Here is a 20290-nt window from a genome sequence, read left to right as displayed (position 1 = left end):
AACTTGTGACCCCGAAAGGGGTTGTTGGCATTATATATAGAAGATTGAGTTTCTAATCAAAAGATTGTGACGAAGATGAAATTAAGATCCGTGTTAAGTTTTCCTATGCCTTGTTTTATAAAAGACTTCACATATTTTGTTTATGTATGCCAAACAATAACACAAATGGATTGGCTCTTAGTTCAATTTAGTCTGCAATTCTCACATAGATATGTTTACAGAAATGTAAAGACAATACGAAAATGGAAGAATAGAAAGAAAATTATGTTAAATACTTAGCAAATATCCAACTACAAAGCAATTACCTGAAAGAAATGAAAAATACAAAATATCGGGCAAGTTTAAACTTATTTGAGCTAACTTTCTTGCCAGCGGCTCGCGCAACTAGTTATTGGATGGGGGTGTGTCATAATCAAATAATTAAAAACATTTATCCCCAGCTAGGGGTCGTAAAAAAGGGACCCATTGGGCCTTATTAAACTCAAAGCCCACTTTACCTTCTTTCTTTCGGCACAAAAAGGCCATTTCACATTTCTGGTCCCAACAAAGAAAAAATAGGACACTGTCGTCACTGAGAGCACCGTGCAAGAACAGCCGGCGCAGGTTAGCAAGGTCATGGACCTTGACTGGCAGTAAAGTAAACGCGATCAAAATTCACCAAACACCCAAAATTATGAAGAAAAGTCTCTGCAATCCTTAACCCTTATAATTCCATCTGATTCAAATTCGTACGTAATTTCTGAGATCGGAAGCTCCCGTAATTTCTTTTTTCGCACCAAAATTAAACAAAATGAAGAAAATTCTCTGCGATTTTCGGTTCCTCCTGTTTCTCGCAGCTGCGGCGTTCATCTATATCCAGGTGGGCTCCCCAAAAACCCTAATTCTCTCACAAATATTTGGAATTGAAATGTATGTGGAGTTGTTGTTGTTGTTGTTGCTGTTGCTGAAAGAAATGACTGAATCGATTTTCTTCTACTTCGTGTTTGGTGTTTCTGTTTGGTTGCAGATACGGCTTTTCGCTACGCAATCGAAGTACGCTGATCGCCTCGCCGATGCGGTATGTCGAAATTATGAGTAGTTCATGAGTAATTCGTCTGCAATGGGAACTCTTTTCATTTATCCGTTTGATGATAATTTAGGTGCACATTGTTTAGTAGGATCAATTTCTGTTGTTAGCTTATTGCCTACTTAAACAAATTGAGCAAAGGAAGCAGTTTTTACACAATTTCACATCCATATTGTGTAATTTTTGATGTTAAACGTTTCTTTGTATGTCAGAACGGCAAGGCGTATTTATGCATTGGAAGCTTCTACGGTTAAAAAGTTGGTTACTTTATCTTGAATGACATCTGTTTTTGTTTTGCAGATAGAGTCAGAGAACCAGTGTACATCTCAATTGAGGACTCTTATTGATCAAATAAGCTTGCAACAAGGACAAATTGTTTCCTTTGGCGGTGTGATATATTTCTAGCACATGAGTCTTTTAGATGTTTGTTTATACATTATATTGTGCCCAACGATGACATACTTCTTTTATTCCTTTTTTTTTTTTTCAATTCTGACACTAGACTGCTGCAATTGTAGAAGAAAAGCAACGGCTAGAGCAAGAGTGTGAACAACTGAAGGTCCTAGTTCAAGAACTTGAAAGTAGGTGGTTATTAGACAAAATCTTTTTTTTTTTTTTTTTAGTGAACTGAAAAAGCACCCCCATTTGCTTGTTTTCTAGTCTTGGAAGATATGTTGTGTGCTTTCAGGCCATGTATATAGTAATAGTCTGTTAGAAGAAGAAAAGCATGGGTTTCGGTGATTCATGGTTTATACTATATAATAATATAAAATCCTTTCCGTAAACCAGAATTAGGCTAGATGAATGTATTTGAAGTGGATTTCATATAACTATAGATGATGAACCATTTCAAGCCCATGTGTTTTGTTCTTCAACCAATTTAACTAATTATATTAATTAAACTTTTAGATTGAAATCCCCTTTCTCGTTTCAGTATGATTGAGCTGTTCGGCACATTGCAGATACTTATTTTTTGGCCATAATACATTCCAAAGAACTTAGTGTTGACTATCACTTACAGAGACAAAATGCCAACTCAGCTTTAGTCTGCTGAGATATATGGTTATGCAGTTACGATAAAAGCTTAGCTTGTAAGGAAAGACACAGCAACTATATAAGCTGCTATTCTCTGTAATAATTGGTGCGAAGCATTTCATTCATACAATACAAGATTACATTTTTCCTTTGTTTTCTCTCTACCTCCATAGCTTTCTTGTTCTTTAAGCTTGCTACTATAACTTTCTGTATTCTTGTTCTATATTGTCAACACTTAGAATTATTCTTTTGTCACCTTTTTTTTTCAGGAAAAGGCCTAGGTCGGCTGATTGACAAAAACCAGGTGCCAGTGGCAGCAGTTGTAATTATGGCATGCAATCGTGCTGATTATCTGGAAAGGACCGTTAAGTCTGTTTTAAAGTAAGTTCCTTGTTCTTGTCACATAAAAAGTAAGTTTTGTACTTACACCGCACATCACAGTTTTTAGATTTGTACTGACTCACTGGCCTAATTCTTCTAATATCCAGATATCAGAGTTCCGTTGCATCAAAATTTCCTCTATTTGTCTCCCAGGTATCATGTGCTTAATATATGGTAAAACATTATGGGTGTCATTGTTATTTTTTAGATTTTATCTAGGAGAGAATCAATGGCTCAACAGGGTTCATTTTTCTTAGGACGGATCGCATCCAGCTGTCAAACAAAAGGCTTTGAGCTACGATCAGCTTACCTATATGCAAGTAAGTTGTACATTTATAATCAAACTGTGTATCCTTGATGTTGGAAGCACACCAGGATAGCTATCAACTCTGACTTGAATGAATTGCAGCATTTGGATTATGAACCAGTTCATGCTGAAAGACCTGGGGAGTTGATTGCATACTACAAAATTGCACGTAAGGATTCTTTGCTGCTTCAGGTATATTAGCTTCACTACTACATCTCACTATTATATCCCGCTTTTTTAGGTCATTACAAATGGGCACTGGATGGATTGTTCTACAAGCATAACTTCAACCGCGTAATCATACTTGAAGGTTAAAACAGAATATCTTTTGGATCTTTTTATTTTATTTTATTTCCACTATAAGTATGACACAATCCATCATCCTTGAACACAGATGATATGGAAATTGCTCCCGATTTTTTCGATTATTTTGAGGCTGCAGCAGCTCTTCTTGACAAGGATAAGTATGTCTTCTTGATGAATCTGAGGTCTTATGATTTGAATACATATTATATAAATGTTCTGGACTCCAGAAATTCTGACTTTTCCTCACTTTTTTTTATTTTGTATATTGAACTGTGGTAGGTCTATCATGGCTGTTTCCTCGTGGAATGACAATGGGCAAAAGCAGTTTGTGCATGATCCTAGTGAGTTCTCGTTAATTTTTCAAGTTAGTCTTCCTAAGATTGGAATCAAGCATAATGCAATATTTATTTTTTCAAGACCAATTACATTAATGTAATAATAAGATCACTATCCGACATCTCCTTTTTGTTGTCCTTCGTGACTGGATAGAGAAAATGTTTTTGTTTTTGTGGGAGAACCAATGCTTATTTAAGCACGGTTGTTCAGGTTCCTGGCTCATGTAGGTTTGTAACATATTGCTCCTATTTTTAAGGATTGACAATGATCTTTGCATCTTGGTCTTCTGCTACATTATCTAACCTTATCAGTTAACACATTACATTACTATCATCTTACCAACAAGTGCATGCATCCTCAGTATTTTCCACCGATGTTTGGGCACAAGACATTGACAGCTATCAGAAATAGAAACTCAGAGCCACTATGCTTTCTGATCTGCTATCTGATTCACTGTGCAGAAATACTTTATAGATCGGATTTCTTTCCTGGACTCGGGTGGATGCTGGCTAGATCTACATGGGATGAGCTATCACCAAAATGGCCAAAGGCATATCCTTGTTGCTGAAATGAGTTTTATGTTGATTTACACTTCTCTATGCTTTTAGAATTTAGATCCATATCCTCTAAATGTTTTCTTTCACAATGCTTCACTTACTGGGATGACTGGTTGAGGTTAAAAGAAAATCATAAGGGTCGACAATTTATACGGCCAGAAGTGTGCAGAACATACAATTTTGGAGAACACGTATGTATTCTTACTTTTTCTTGTTCATTGCTTCCCAACCTCAAGCGTTATATAGTGCATGCAGTCATGTATTTACTTTTTGTATAAATTCAGTGATTTAGTGTATTGATTTCTGCACTGATTTTATTTAATATATCTCCCGGAAGTCAGGAAATCTTATCTTAAAGTGGTTCTTTGTTCCTTGAAACTGCAAACATTGTCAGGAGAATAAATTTCATAAAATTCTGAGTTATCTTAAAGTGGTCCTTTGTTTCTTGAAAATGCAAACAGTGTTAGAGGAACGATTTTCATAAAGTTCTGAGTTAAAGTGGTTCTTTGTTTCTCCTCCCATCTTTATATTGCCGTATATAATTTCTTTTAAGTAATCCCTATATAGTTGTTTTGCATTCTGATTAACTTAATCTAAGTGATTGTCAAATGTCAAGCACAATGGCTTGAGAATGTAGTAGTGCTAGTCTTGTCCCCCTCCCTTGTAGGATTGTGAAATTTTTCATGCTTCAATTCTCATGTCTTGTAATTTTATGCAGGGTTCTAGTCTGGGACAGTTTTTCAAACAATATCTTGAGCCAATCAAGCTAAATGATGTCCTGGTAATTACTAATCTCTCTTCTGTATCATTCCATCTAATCTAACTTTGTCCTTATCGTTATTCAACATTTTCATATTGAATTACTCTTTTCTACCTTTTGCTTCTAAGGTTGACTGGAAATCAATGGATTTGAGCTACCTGATGGAGGTAATGGATGCTTTAATACTTTGGTCAGAATGCTCTTTCTTTTCATGTATAATCAATACATTTTTCAACCCGTTTGCAGGACAAGTATATAAAGCACTTTGCTGACATTGTGCAAAAAGCTAAACCTATTCGTGGATCTGATCTTGTACTAAAGGCACGCAACATTGGTAGTGATGTTCGCATACAGTACAATGACCAGCCAGACTTCGAATACATTGCTGGCCAGTTCGGTATTTTCGAAGAATGGAAGGTGAATTTTCTTTTGTATTGTACAACTTTCCTCCAATTATCATTGACATTAGGAATAACGCATTTGATTTTATGAGACTGCAGAATCTTCGATGCGATAAGTCCTGTCGTCCATTAAGTATGCAAGTAGCTCTGGAAATAAGATGCTCTAAGTGCCTGGCTTTAAACCCAGTTGTTAAATTATTAATCTGGAGTTGTTTGTTTGTTTTTCCTTCGTTTTTCAGGATGGTGTGCCACGGACAGCATATAAAGGAATAGTTGTTTTCCGGTACCATATCCCACAACGTATATTCCTTATTGGTCCAGATTCTCTCAAGCAGCTCGGAGTTAATGATTCTTGAAGCAAAGTTGAGGTTAGTATGGTTCAACTTGCCGCTATTTCTCTGCTCAAAGTTCTGAAGTTTCACAAATTAATAGTATCTGAGATTTTTCTTCTCTTGGTTACCGGACAGAGTTCACAAGGAGAAAACATTGTTTCCAGAGTTCAAGATTTTGAGGACCATGCTCTTGAAGCACAAACGCAAACTCATACCAAAATCGATAACCAATGCTAACTAAACCTAGATGAGAGCCAGGTGCGTTTTTCGTGATTTGAGTTCTGCAGCCGGCCATGTCTTCAGTCTTCTGTAATTTGAGTTTTTTTTCGGAAACTTTACCGAGTCACCACATTCAACATGTAGCAGTCTCCATATTCAGTTTGCCCTTAATAGATACCATTCCCTTCTGAAAGTGTATTGTAATCCTAATTCTTGAGATGTATGATATTTTGACAAAATGTACTCATATAGTAGCATACAGAAGTCCAAAATATTACTTTTTATTTCTTTGTTAAAATTATTATTTTAACAGACTTGTGGACTAATAGAAAAAGTGTCATGACCTACTTTTGTTAATTTACTAAATTTGTAAAAGAAAAAGAAAGACCATTTCGTACTCAATTTTTGTTAGGACAAATAATATTTTACATTAAGAGAGGAGGGTTTGAAATTGGAACGCAATGCCCTAATCACAAGGGCTTCACCACTTATCCAAATATATTTTAACCGAGTAAAAAATATTGTCTATTCCATTAAAAAACGTTTTTTTGGTTAAAATGGTTTTTGAGATGGGCATAATTCTTTAATTTTGTCCCTAAGTATGTCAGCCCTCAATGAAAAATTTTCGTAAAATAAGGATCAAAAGGACCAAAAAAAAAAAAATCGTCAATTTATGTCATTTGATCCTTATTTAACAAAGATTTATTACACAAGGATTAAAATGATTGACAGTGAGACAAACTCAGAGACCACTTCTAATGACTCAAATCTTAAAAACTAAAGTGAAGAATTATGTCATTCTTAGGAATCATCTTGGCTAAAAAAACCTTAAAAATAAATTGAATTTAAGAAAAATAAACAAATAAGATGTCTCTGTTTACCTACTCTCCTGTTTCTTAGGACATCAGTTTCCCAATCCTATTGGGATTAGGAAAAAATCCTAAACCGCCGTAAAATGAAAGCACCGCCAATCCCAAACCTCAACTATAAATAGAGACTTTTCCCTTCCATTAATTACATTACAAGCTACAATTTCCAGTTCATTCGCTTTCCGCATTCGATCACTCTGTCAAGTAGTAGTTGCTTAGAAAGCAAGTTAGGGTTTCCAAGTTAGAATTCTACGACTTTTGAATCGGAAGAGATGGCTGCTCTAGTTACGCGTCCTGCCAAGACGGAGCAATTCGACTTCCTTCAACTCAGGCAGCAACTGAAAGATCGCATTCGCATGAAGAAATCAGGAGGCTCTGCTTCTGCTCAAGGCTGCTCGGTTAATAGTACTACCGAAAACTTCGGATCCTTTTTCGGTCCCTCAGAGCGTGTCATGGCCAAGAGAGTGCACGAAGAGATGAAGGATTTTGTGCCGGAGTTGAAGAAGTTGGCGTCTAGGGTTCTGAATTCCGGTGACAAGGCTAAAAGCACCGCAAAGAGTCCTGCCCCCTTGAGCAAGGCATTGAAGTGTAAAATCATCAAGGAGTCCCGGGATTATTCCTTTTTGCAATCCGACAGTGCAGCAATTCCAAAGCCGTCTAAAGGAGAGCCTGAAGAAGTTGGCAAGAGCAAAACCTCCTCGGCAAAATCTGAATCCTCTTCAACAAAGCAATGCAGCACAAAACCAATGCCGAAACAAAAGAAATCCGTCTCGAAACATCCAATCAAATATCACGTGAAGGAGGAGCGTCCGGAGGCTGTGATTGGCAAAGCCTCCTTGGCAAAGTCAGAATCTTGTTCAACAAAGCAACGCTTGAAGCAAATGGAGCAATCTATTGAGCTGAAACGCACAGCAAAACCGATACCAAAACCGAAACTATCCGTCTCGAAGAATCAGGTCAAAGACCGTGTCAAGGAGGAGCAATCACTTGATGTTTCTTCTGTGATCCAGGCGATATTTGGGCATAACCGCAAGCGCCCTAGGGCGGATGATGAGGATGATGATGGAGATGATCGTGCGATGGTGTCCAGTTTTGATGACATTCTGAAGGAAGAGAGGAAGAGTGCAAAAATCGCTAGGGAGGAAGATGAAAGAGAGCGGTTGCTGCTCGAACAAGAGGAGAAGCAAGAAGAAGGATTAAGAGCAACAAAGAAGCTGAAGATTAAGATCAAATTATCCAAAACATGATGTTGTTCCATTTAGATTTTGGAGATTTCATTTATTCAGATAATTGGATTTCAATTCCTTAATATCAAGTTCTTTTAAAGAAATTGATCTTAATGTAAGGTTTTTAAGGAAATTATTGATAAGAGTAGAAGTTTCGAGTATTTTTATTTGTGTTTATTGGGTTAATGATTCGGAAAAATCCGTAAGTATCTGCCCTTCATCACTTTTTTTGGGTCATTTGTCCTTTGTGAAGTGAACTAGTTGCTTTTAGAACAAGTTAGGGTTTCAAAATTTGAAATTTAACTCTTCTTCGGATCGGAAAACATGGCTGCTGAAATTTTGCATCCTGCTGGCGTGGAGCAGTTCTTTCTCCAGCTGAGGCAGCAAATGAAAGAGAGCATTAGAGAACCTAACATGTAAAAATTAGGAGGCTCTGCTGCTGATCAGGGCTGCTATGGCAGTAACGATAGCAAGAAATTTCCTTTCGACAACTTTGGATCCCACTTTGGCCCCTGGAAGCCTGTCATGTTGAAAAGATTGAATGAAGGGATGAAAGCTTTCATGCCGGAGATAAAGAGGGCGGCATCTAGCCCTTCAAATTTGGAGACTTGGTATTCCTCCTTGCTAGAAGTACTGGACTAAAAACCATTCTTGAACGATAATCAGGTTAAAAACAGTATGATTAAGGAAACATAAGGACGCAATCATAAGCGACATAGGCAGGATGATGACAGCAAGAACTGAGAAGGAGAGTGGCAACAATCAAGAAAACTCCATCTTCATCTTGTTCCAGCTTTCCTTGTGCCACAAGCAATGTTGATGTTGAACAATTGGAAAAATGTGGGGGACTATTTCGTCTTAGATTTCGACCCATCTGAGCCGCTGACTCCGCTATCCAAATTATCCGTGATTTCCGATGATATTTCTGTTGTTGGTGGTAGAGGGCGGGCTGCTTGTAGAGATTACCGCATTCAAGGCACCTCTGTGTGAAATTCCTTTTCAAAACGACGCCTCATGAATGCTACCGCGAAATGTGCAACTGCTACGTTTGTTATTCATCCGCTTCGTGCGGGTTTTGGAAACCAACACGTTGTCATGCTTCTGAGCACATTGGTGACTGGAAGTCCAGAAGGAAGTTGGGGAACAGCAAGTGACCCGGGGACGGCGCCGGCTAAGAAATGAACAAACTTGTTCATTAGGCCAAATACGTTACAGTTAATGGTGGTAAGGTGCAAGTAACTTTGTTTATACTTCTAATATGTATGACTTCAGAAGATGTAGTAGTAGTAGTTACTAAATTTCTTTCTGATATATATCCAATCGAATTCGATTTGTTCATTTGATCTTACTATAAGCTTTTTATGTAACGAAATTATTGATAAGTTGTCTATTTATTTAAATGTTTTTGTCTGTAAAAATAAGAGTTATTTTTGTTCATCTGATCGTTGGGAGCGAGTTGGTATGTTTTTTTTATTGTTGAAAAATTGTGCATAAGAATCAAATTGAAAGTTAAGAGGGCAAATTTGAAGGCAATGCCTGAGGACACAGCTAATTTTCTTTTTTAAACATAAAAAAGTGTGTGTTATACATATATATTTATATACCAACCTATTACGACATGTCGTTCTAAGAGAATTGAAGTCGTCTCGATCCTAAAACCCTAAACTCTCCTCCACACAGTCCCCTTCAGTTCCGTTCCCGCCGAGCTTGTACCAGAAGCAGCCATGGCCTCAATCCTCTCCAAGAAGCAGAAGCAGAAGCAGAAGCAAAAAGCCACCAAGCTTTCCGACCTCAAAACCCTAGGGAACGAGCTCCTCTCCTCTCGGGCCCACATCAACAACCTCCCCAAGCTCCTCTCCTTCGTTTCCCCGGCCTCGCCGCCTCAGTACATCGTCGAGTCCCTCCTCTCTCTCCAGTCATTCTTCACTCCTCTCCTCGACGATGTACTTCTGAATCTTATCTTTTTTTTTTTTTTTTTTTCTTTTCAACCGTTTAAAATGGAAAGGTCCAAATTGATTCTTGATTTACAAATTTTTTTTACCATTGAAAAGTTAACAATTCCAATTAAAAAACTGTTTCAACTTAGGTTACTCTTTATGTTGGTTTTCAAATTCTTTTGTTTTCTCTTTTCATAATGTTTCCCTTGAAATATTAATATTTTCAATTTGGGTTACTCTTTCATTTTGTTCTCTCATCATTCCTATAAATACCAAATTATTTAACCAAAACTTATCACAACTTCATCTCATATACTCATTTCACTCGTACTCAATTCACTTATTCTAGTTACGTTTTTGTGAAGAAAAAAAATTAGTGTTGGAATTTGAATTTTTTTTTCGTTAAAATATTCACAAAAATATTTTACGAGAACGTAATGTTAATATAAACAAAAATGTGCACCTAATCAAATTATCACATAAATTTGAAAAAACCTCAAATTTAGGGATTCTACTATAAGAACTCTCCATCGGAGGCAATATTCCTTTAGGGACACAAAGATTCCCTTTAAGTCCTTAAATGAGTACTCAAAGGTGGTGGTAGGAGTCCCTAAAACCATTTTCAACCCTTGGGCTAAAAGCCAAATTTTTAGCTCAGAAAATTTAGCTTTTAGCCTATAAACAACTTTGCTGCTCCAATCCTTCTGGCCTAAAATTTTAGCCTGAGATTATTAAAGGATGAACTTAGGCTAATTTTTTTCTTAAATTTACTTTTAAAAAAAATATGTAGACTATCATAAATTAATTTTATGAACATTTTAATCTAAAAATATTTAAATTCCGATAAATATTGAAAAATCACTCAATCGATACATGAAACTCATGAAACACTATGGAAGAATATGAAAATCATGATAGAGATGAATACAAAATACATAAAACATACAAGACACACATAACACATGTGAAGGACATACAAAACACGTGATAGAGATTAAGCACACATACAACACATGTGAAACACATGACACACACGAAACACATACAAAATACATACAAAACACATGATAGAGATGAAGCACACACATAACACATGTGAAACACATGACACATACGAAACACATACAAAATATATGAAACGCATGAAACATAAACCTACGCACATGAAACTAAAACCTTCAATCATCCTTTATATAAACACAGGTTGAATATCACTCAAGGTTCTAAAAAACGTTAGACGCTAGTTGGGCGGCAGGTTAGCGCCTAGCATCTAGGCAGTTAGGCGGCTAGGCGAATTTAGGTAAATTTCTTGTATATCTTGTAAATAAGTGTATATTGACACTCACAAAAGATTATACTTGTATGAAATCCATGGATAAGATAATAAAAGAATGATAAAATGCAAAAAGAGTATCCAACAAGTCCAAAATTTAAAAACACATTAAGCATATATGTCATATAGCCATAGTGAGGAGTATTGTAGGATGACACATGTATAATAAGTTCACAATTTAAAACAATATAAAATGGAAAATAGGAGGAAAATAAGGAAATTCAGTAATGTAAGATACTTATCTTTAGCATCCCGGAATTTAAGTTGATACACAACACACCTATTCTATAAAATTAACAAAATTTCAAGGTATAATTAGAACTTAGACTTTAAACAAATTTCAAGAAAAAAAAAAAAAAAAAAAAACCACCCAGCCGCCTAGCCCGCCTAGGGCTGCTTAGAGTCACCCCGATTTTTCTAGCCATTTTGCACAAAATCGCCTCGATTCCAAGGCGCCGCCTGGGGCGTTTTTTAGAACAGTGATATCAGTTGATCACGCAATCTTTCAACCTTCAATCATCCTCTATATTCATCAATCTTTCAACTTTCAAAGTGTTTTTGTTTCCAAAAAATCCTTAATATCTTATCAATGGGTGATAGAAGAAGGCACAGCAGGGCAATACAGATGACACAATACCAAGCAAGCATTGACATTGAGGATGCAGAAATGATAAACGCAGAAGCTGAACTTGCAAACTTGCTTATGCAATATGAGCACCATGCCGAATCTGGCTATCGTGGTTTTGTCACGGGGCGTTCATTTGTGCAGCATAATAGAGAAGATTGTCATGATCGAATGATGAAAGATTATTTCATCAAGCGTCCAAGATTTCCTGCTCATGATTTTCAAAGGTTGTTTCGGATGAGGAGAGAGCTTTTTGAAAGCATCTTGAATGCAGTTGTCAATCATGACCACTACTTTACAAGGAAGATAGATGTCGTAGGCCAACAAAGTCTATCACCTCATCAGAAGCTCACACATCTGCATTTCGGATGCTAGCTAATGGGTGCTCTGCAGAGAATGCAAAGCTGACCTCTTCCTCTCCCACAGTTTGAACAAACACAATAAGTATTTATAGAGTTTTTTGGTGAATTTTGAGTTAAATATTTTTTTAAAAAATTATTTTAGCTGTTGGATTTAAATTTGGGCCGTTACATCTTTTTTTTTTTTAACCGTTAGAGTTGATTATATTCGATCTCAGTCATTGGATTCAATGTATTTTAGATTAACATTTAAAAAAAAAAACAAAATTTGAATTTGCATCGTTGGATCAACCAACGGTCCAAAAATGTCAGTCGTCAGATGAACAAAAGAGTCGTTGGGCTCAGGATTGTGGCTGACAGCGGCCCTAACAGTGGGTTCCACCCTGTTGGGCATTGAAAGCTTCAACTCGCGTGGGCGAGTTGAGTGCGTGACTGGGCCGAGATTGGGCTGGGCGAGTCCACGCGCATGTGAGCTAAATCTTGGGGGAATTTGGCTTGGGTTTAGCTTTTAGCATTTAGCTCAAAGATTTGGCTTGGATTGGGGGTGGGAATAAATGAGGTAATTTGACCTTTAGCCTAGGGTTGGGTTTGGTCTAATTAGGGCCATTGGAGATGCTCTTAAGGTTTTTTGTAATTATGAGCCGACTCTTTTTTGAGTTCTTTTTACTGTATTTTCTTTCTTGCAATTGGGTTTGTATTTAAGTTGTGGCCTGCTTTTGAGCTCTATTTTTCTTGTACTAGTCTTTTTATTTAATATAAGTAACTTGGTTTGACAAAAAAAAGAAAAAAAAAAATTGAACCAGGTGGCTAAAGGAATTTGAGCTATTATTTTCGGTACTTGTTTAAACCAAACTCCAAATGATTCGTATAAGGATGAAAAGTTAAAAATAAATAATAGAGCAAGTCACGATGATCGAATCCGTGGCCGTTTCCATTATATAACAAGTAAGCAAAACTAGCTCTGCAAGTAGGATATTTTGATAAGAGTTTTTATAGTCAGATAATGTTAGGGAAATCAAAATTTTAAACTCAAAGATGTATCATTAATAGGAAATAAACACGTTAATTAATTGTGAAGTAATAAACTAGTCACCAACATCCACATCATTTAATTTGTAAAATCTAGTTTAAAAGTTTGGTCTTCCTAACATTATAACGCCAGAGTCGTCCACCAACATGAATGCGGGCCTCCTTGCTCTCACTAAAGCATTCAAAGTAGAGCATTATTGCCATTGAGGATTTGTTTCATCTCTCATTTTCACTCAATTAGTGATATAAAGGTTGATGTTGGATAAAGTTCTAGACCCACCGCACGATATCAACAAGAAAACAGAAAAAAATAAATAAATTAGGCAACAAGAGAATAAAAAATTAAAGAACCCCCAATTTTTAATTTCAAATTAAAGAACCCAGAGAAGACGGGAGAGAGCCGGAAGTGGACGGCGGAGCTTGTAGGAATCGCAACTGATAGTTAGAAATGAATTGTGGGTTTCTTTACCCTTTTTTTTATTTTTTTTATTTTTAACAAACAATATTATTTACACTACAGGAAGGGGTGGACTTAGTCTCACAATGGGCTAACAATAATGTGGTTCAAATTCTCTTTTGACGAGAATCGAACCTAATCTCTCACTTATAAGTGAAGAAAAATATCACTATATCGTAATACTAAGTTACTACTTTTGTTTCTCTTGGTTTCTTAGTTTTTGACAGGGGTAAAATTGGATTTTAAAAGAAAAAAAATAATGGGGTGAACTTAGATGAATAGTGGGGTGTAAATAGAAATAAAACCTCATTTTAATAGAAACTTATAATTTTTTGGTGCCACTTACTCTTCGGGGTCCCGGCGGTCGTCTTGCTAGCCCTGAATTAGAGTCGGCTCTGATCATGTTTAAATAGAAAAATTATTTTTCTTTTGGGAAATATACAATCAACACAATTAAATTAACAGAATTGCTAAAGTTATTCAAGAAAATGTGCTAAAGTTAGTCCAAGTCATTGAGTCAAATCCTGTCCCAACATGCGATCTTTAACAAACCTTTAAGAATTCAATTCATGTATACCAAAACTTTACATAAAGGGAGGGATGCACGAGTATCATGTGTGAAAGCGAAGTGATTCAAAACGAGATGTAATCAAATGATGTTACCAAGACACACATCAATGATAAACATAACATTGTTGATCATCTCCTTGATATAGATAGACGTTAGTCTTCACTATGGTAAGAGAGACATAATTTTACTATAATTGTGATCAATTAGAAACAATAACCTAATTGATATTTGGAGACACTACATAAAAAGCGAGCAATAGCTACCCGTGGTGCAACTATTACTTACTTTTTGACTTTTTTTGTCATGTTCACCACTCTATCTAATTAATAAAGTAACGTTACATTCACCACATTTTATATATCACATCCCTACTCTAATAAAGTTATGACCCACTAGTAGTCTAGTATGAATACGTCTCACCTAAATTAGACGTTAGGAATGTAGTACAAATGTGTACAAAATGAAAGAATAAAATGCACCTTCACAACTCAACTCTGTTGAATGAACAAAAATAATCACTTTCACAACTCAACCCTGAATTTATTGTTGTGGATTCACTCGCCGATGTTACAATCAAACTTCCATAAGAACAAACTGGGAAAATTATAATTTTGTGCTTCAAATGTGTGAAGAGAATGAATAATATTTATTTTGGACCAAAAAGAAAAGAAATTAAAAATTTCAAAAGAAATATCTGAATTCCATTGCATTATATTTTTTAATAAAATTTTGTATTGTGGAGACTGATACAACAGTGGTACAAATTGCAAATTTTATCTTTAACAACTCCAATTTAACACACTGATATTCTATTGGTAGCCTTTTTATCTTTAACACCTCCAGTTTAACATCTAAATTAAGAGTGACTATGCTTGGAGAAAACTATGTAGGAGGATTATGTAAAAGTATAAACATGAGATAAGATGATCGGGCATTAGCTATTCAAATCCAATAAGGATAAGAAAGTCTTATATGAAGATGAATATCAGTTCTTGTCAATAAAGGATTTTATTGCAGTAGGAAACTGATATAGGAAAACATAAGTTGTTTCCCATAAGGATTCTAATAGGGAATCCACATGCTAATATGAGAAGGATATGTGTATATATATATGGCATTCTCTCCTCTCACAGGTGCGGGCTCTTGTTGGAACCAAGTCCTATTCTTGGTTAGAGTAAAAGCATCCTGACAGAGAGAAGAAGAGTTGCTGCGTTTGGATTAACAGTGAACATCCATGGCTGCTTCCAGTGGAAATTCTTCAGGTTAGTATGTTTCACTTTATAAGGATTAGTGTTCTATGTTTTGGTCTTGGTTGTGGTTTATGTAACTGAATCCGATTACTGGAATAAGTTTAACATATGGTATCAGAGCCTGGGGTTCATGTTCATAAATTCGATCAATAAAAAAAAAAAAAAAAAACCCATTCTTCAGGTTTCGAAATTGGTTTCAAACCTAAAACTGAGCATAAGGAAAACGGTGCGTTTAAATAAAATATGATTGCCTTGATGCTCCTCAGTTACAACTCTTCGAAACTTATCGGGTTTGGGGTTTTATGAACCAGAGTTGCGACTCTTCGTTCTTCCTCTTATTTTCTGGAAATCAATTTTACTATTTTGAGTGTTTCATGATGGTCAAACCTGATCTTAAGTTCGAATATATCTGTGATAAATGCTTCCGCTGCGGGATATTGATGCTTGTTCTTCAGGTCAGGTTATCGAAACTGAAATTAAAATTGAAAGTCAAGTTCAGTTGTTTTTCTGATTCTGTGGGTATACCATGATTTGAATAACATATGTTGATATTTTCTTATTATTTGAAACTGTTGATTGTATGATCATCTGTGGAAGAAAGCCGTTTTAAGGCTTAGGTCTTCTTCAGAACTAAACCAATGCACTGAGTTGTGTATACGACAAATTCTTCAGTAATGGAATGATTGTCCCAGACTGCATAATTTTAGTCCTGAGCATTCAGAAGGGAATCTTTTATTCTATATATACTTATCAGCTTTTGTTGTTATAGTTATGTATATGGATAATTGATTATGATGACATGATGTGCAATTGACTGAGAATAGAAATCAGGAACCTAAAAGTTCGTATTGTGATTTCAATTTTTCTTCAGTGTCTGCAATATCAATGAAGACCCTCAATTTGGCCAACATCCCACTCCTCACAGGTGGGGGAAATTACAAGAAGTGGAGAAGGGAAATTAGTTTGTTATTGACTCTGAATGAGTTTGATATAGCAATTGACAACCCTAAACCTATTATTAATGATCAGAGCACCAGAGCTGAAAAGGCTGATTATGAGAGATGGACAAGAGCCAATAAGGTGGCACTGTCCATTCTAGAGAATGGCATGACTGATACTATTCGAGGAGGAATTAAGAAACATGATGTGGCTGCTGACTATCTGAATGCCATAGAGAAGAAATTTCAAGAATCTGTGAAAGCTGAAGTAAGTCAGTATATGTCTCTATTGGCTACTTACAAGATGGAGGGTACTGGCTCCATTAGGGATCATATAATGAAGATGACCGATGCTGCAAAAAGACTCAATACAATGGACATAAATATTGGTGAGAAGCAGCTAGTGTTCATGATCCTCCAAACACTCCCCAACAGATATAGCCAATTGAAGATTTCTTATAACACTCAAGATAAAAACTGGGATGTTGACCAATTGATTGCACAATGTGTGCAAGAAGAAGCTCGTCAAAAACAAGAAAGAAACAAAGAGATTGAGGATATCAACTTTGTGCAGATAGCAAATGAGAAGAAGCCGTTCAACAACATAGGCTCTTATGGTTCCGGTAAGAATTCTAAACCATTTAAGAATTCTAATAAGTTCAGTAATTCTGCTAAAGTAGTTGACTCCCCTAGAAAGTCTAATAAGTTTAAGGCTAAACCTAAAGATGTGTCTAAGCTTAAATGTTTTTGGTGCAAAACTAAGGGCCATTTAAAAGTCAACTGTGAAATTTTCAAAGATTATGTGAAGAGTAAAGAAAAGGAACAAGTACTTGTATGTGTTGAATCAAACCTTTGCGAAGTACCTGTTGATTCTTGGTGGTTTGATACTGGATGCTCAGTACATATAACTAACTCTTTAAATGGTTTTCAAAAACAAAAGGAAATTGGTGATACTTTATACAATGTTTATGTAGGGGAAGGGACTAGGGTTGCAGTTCATTCAATAGGGATTGTGAATTTAAAGTTAACTTCTGGTTTTGTTTTAAAATTAAAAGATGTGCTCTATGTGCCAAAGATGAGAAGAAACTTAATTTCTGCCTCTAAAATTGTCAAAGACGGTCTTGCTTTCCTTGCTGATGATGAGTGTTTGAAAATCTTTAAAAAGAACTGTCTAAATTCTGTTTTAGGTACTGCCCTTCTATTAGATAATCTGTGGAGTTTAGAATGTTCAATAGAGTCAAATAATCACTCAATTTTGAATGTTGGTTTCAAAAGGACGCTAGGAACTGACACTTCTTATATTCTCTGGCATAAGAGGCTAGGGCACATTTCTAAAGAAAGAATAATGAAACTTTCAAAGGCAAAATTGATTCCAAAATTAGATTTTACTTCTGGAAATGAGTGTGTTGACTGTTTAAAAGGCAAAATGACTAATTTCAGAAAAATGGATGCTAAGAGAAGTCAAGGGCTATTAGAGATCATACACACTGACATTTGTGGTCCTTTCCCAGTCAAAACAATTTGTGGTCATAGGTATTTTATCAACTTCATTGATGATTTTTCTAGGCTCGGTTATACTTTTCTTATTACAGAGAAATCAGAAGCCCTTAGTTGTTTTGTCAAATATAGAACAAAAGTAGAAAAACAGTTAGGGAAGGTCATAAAAATTGTTAGATCAGACAGGGGAGGTGAATACTTTGGCAGGTACACTGAATCCGGGCAACAAAAGGGTCAATTTGCGCTCTATCTTGAGAAGAATGGGATTGTGGCACAGTACACCACACCTGGAACGCCTCAACAGAATGGTGTCTCTGAAAGAAGAAACAGGACCCTCATTGGTATGGTGAGAAGTATGATGTCAAGATCAAAATTGCCAGGATTTCTGTGGGGAGAAGCTTTGAAAACAGCTAATCATATATTGAATCAAGTTCCAAGCACGGCAGTATCTACCACACCTTATGAGTTATGGCATGGGAGAGTTCCCAGTTTTACTTATTTCCATGTTTGGGGTTGTAAAGCGGAAGCTAGGTTCTATAATCCTAATGAAAGAAAGCTGGATCCAAGGACTCAGTCATGTTACTTCATTGGTTATCCTGAGAAATCAAAAGGATACAGGTTCTATATCCCACAAAGTCACACTCGGATCCAGGAAACAAATAATGCAGTTTTTTTGGAAGATCAAGATGTCTCACATTTGTCAAGGGAAGCTTTTGTATTTCAAGAGATACATCAAGATGGTGATGACCTTGTGGCAATGGACTACACTCATGTTCCATTGTTTTCTAATCCATTGACGGCTGCTACAGAGGATATGAGTGAAGAATTGGGGGTTCAAGTTGACAACACTGCAGCAGTCGATCAATTAGCACAACCTGAAATATTGACTTCTTTTGAAGAATCACCAGCATCAGTTCCATCTCATGTTGAAATCAGAAAATCAACAAGAGCCCGAAAATCCACTGCAACAAGTGACTATGTGTATTTGCAAGAGAGTGAGTTCGACATAGGTGACAGTGATGACCCTCTTACATATACTCAAGCAATTAAAAGTCCTCAATCAGTTATATGGAACAATGCTATGAAGGATGAATTAGAATCAATGTTCAAAAATCAAGTATGGACACTGGTTGATTCAAACTCTGAAATTCAGCCAATAGGTTGCAAGTGGGTATATAAAACGAAAAGGGATGCTAATGGAAGAATTGAAAGATATAAAGCACGGTTGGTTGCTAAGGGGTTTACTCAGAGAGAGGGAATCGATTACAATGACACTTTCTCTCCAGTTTCCTCTAAAGATTCTATGCGAGTTATAATGTCCTTGGCTGCTTATTTTGATCTTGAGTTACATCAAATGGATGTAAAAACAGCCTTTCTTAATGGAGATCTACAAGAAGACATTTATATGAAGCAACCTGTTGGATTTGTTGAAAGGGGGAAGGAAAGTATGGTATGCAAGCTCAATAAGTCAATATACGGCTTAAAACAAGCGTCAAGGCAATGGTACTTGAAATTTGATCAAATTGTCTCTGCACAAGGTTTTGTAGAAAACAAGTTGGATAATTGCATATATATCAAGTTCTCAGGATCCAAATTCATTTTCTTGGTACTTTATGTTGATGACATCCTTCTTGCGAGCTCATGTCCTCGATTGCTTCAAAGTACTAAAAGAATGCTCAGTGACAACTTTGAGATGAAGGACCTTGGTGAAGCACATTATGTATTGGGAATAGAGATTGTTCGAGATAGGCAAAAGAGGCTTCTTGGCTTATCTCAAAAGGCATATATTGACAGAATCTTGGTGAGATTTCATATGGAAAGTTGCAATAGTGGTCAAGTTCCGGTCAATAAAGGTGATAAGTTCTCGAAGAATCAATGTCCAAAAACTGATTTGGAAGCAAAGAGAATGCAAGCTAAACCTTATGCTTCTTTAGTGGGAAGTCTCATGTATGCAACTATCTGTACAAGGCCGGATATTGCCTTTATCGTTGGCTTGCTAGGCAGATTTCAAGCAAATGCAGGTGAAGCACATTGGGTAGCAGCCAAGAAAGTTCTGCGATACTTGCAGAGAACCAAGAATCATATGTTGGTGTATGGTAGAACCAATTCTTTGGAACTTATGGGATACACAGACTCGGATTTGGCTAGAGATGTGGATGATAGGAAGTCAACTGGGGGTTATATCTTCATGCTTAATGGAGGGGCAGTTTCATGGAAAAGTGCAAAACAAACTGTTATAGCTACGTCTACTATGGAGGCTGAGTTTGTAGCTTGCTTTGAAGGCATGAAGCAAGCAGCATGGTTGAAAAATTTCTTAACAGATTTAAAGGTTGTAAATACGATCCAGAAGCCTATTAAGATGTTCTGTGACAACAACTCGGCTGTATTCTTTGCCAAGAATAATAGGCGAACTTCAGCTTCACGCTTGATGGATGTCAAATTTCTTAAGGTCAGAGAGGAAGTCAAGAAAGGAACTATCGAAGTACAGCACATAAGCAC

At 36.3% G+C, this 20290-nt stretch overlaps 2 protein-coding genes across 2 annotated transcripts; both read left to right on the top strand.

Annotated features, from left to right (window-relative positions):
- Window positions 1-560: 560 nt before the first annotated feature.
- On the top strand, window positions 561-5984 carry LOC137725508 (alpha-1,3-mannosyl-glycoprotein 2-beta-N-acetylglucosaminyltransferase-like). The gene is made up of 18 exons (XM_068464223.1): window positions 561-859; window positions 1007-1057; window positions 1367-1454; window positions 1585-1647; window positions 2371-2482; window positions 2590-2635; window positions 2740-2802; window positions 2892-2958; window positions 3031-3099; window positions 3184-3253; window positions 3375-3436; window positions 3893-3983; window positions 4086-4179; window positions 4707-4769; window positions 4877-4915; window positions 4995-5165; window positions 5389-5517; window positions 5617-5984. The coding sequence occupies exons 1-17, from the start codon at window positions 791-793 to the stop codon at window positions 5503-5505; spliced, it is 1335 nt and encodes a 444-aa protein (XP_068320324.1). The 5' UTR covers window positions 561-790; the 3' UTR covers window positions 5506-5517; window positions 5617-5984.
- An 857-nt stretch (window positions 5985-6841) lies between these two features.
- On the top strand, window positions 6842-7816 carry LOC137724847 (uncharacterized). The gene has a single exon (XM_068463517.1). It carries the CDS (start codon window positions 6842-6844, stop codon window positions 7814-7816), a length of 975 nt encoding a protein of 324 aa, XP_068319618.1.
- Window positions 7817-20290: the final 12474 nt, after the last annotated feature.

Source organism: Pyrus communis, chromosome 2 (assembly GCF_963583255.1).
Source record: "Pyrus communis chromosome 2, drPyrComm1.1, whole genome shotgun sequence".
Taxonomy (NCBI): domain Eukaryota; kingdom Viridiplantae; phylum Streptophyta; class Magnoliopsida; order Rosales; family Rosaceae; genus Pyrus; species Pyrus communis.
This window is presented reverse-complemented; position numbering and strand designations above follow the sequence as displayed.

Bases quoted from the DNA above. Each gene is read 5' to 3' on its own strand.
- LOC137725508 (XM_068464223.1), top strand. From the start codon at position 791: ATGAAGAAAATTCTCTGCGATTTTCGGTTCCTCCTGTTTCTCGCAGCT. The intron at 1,455-1,584 runs GTGTGATATATT...CTGCAATTGTAG, and splicing joins ACAAATTGTTTCCTTTGGCG to AAGAAAAGCAACGGCTAGAG. The intron at 2,803-2,891 runs GTAAGTTGTACA...AATGAATTGCAG, and splicing joins ATCAGCTTACCTATATGCAA to CATTTGGATTATGAACCAGT.
- LOC137724847 (XM_068463517.1), top strand. From the start codon at position 6,842: ATGGCTGCTCTAGTTACGCGTCCTGCCAAGACGGAGCAATTCGACTTC.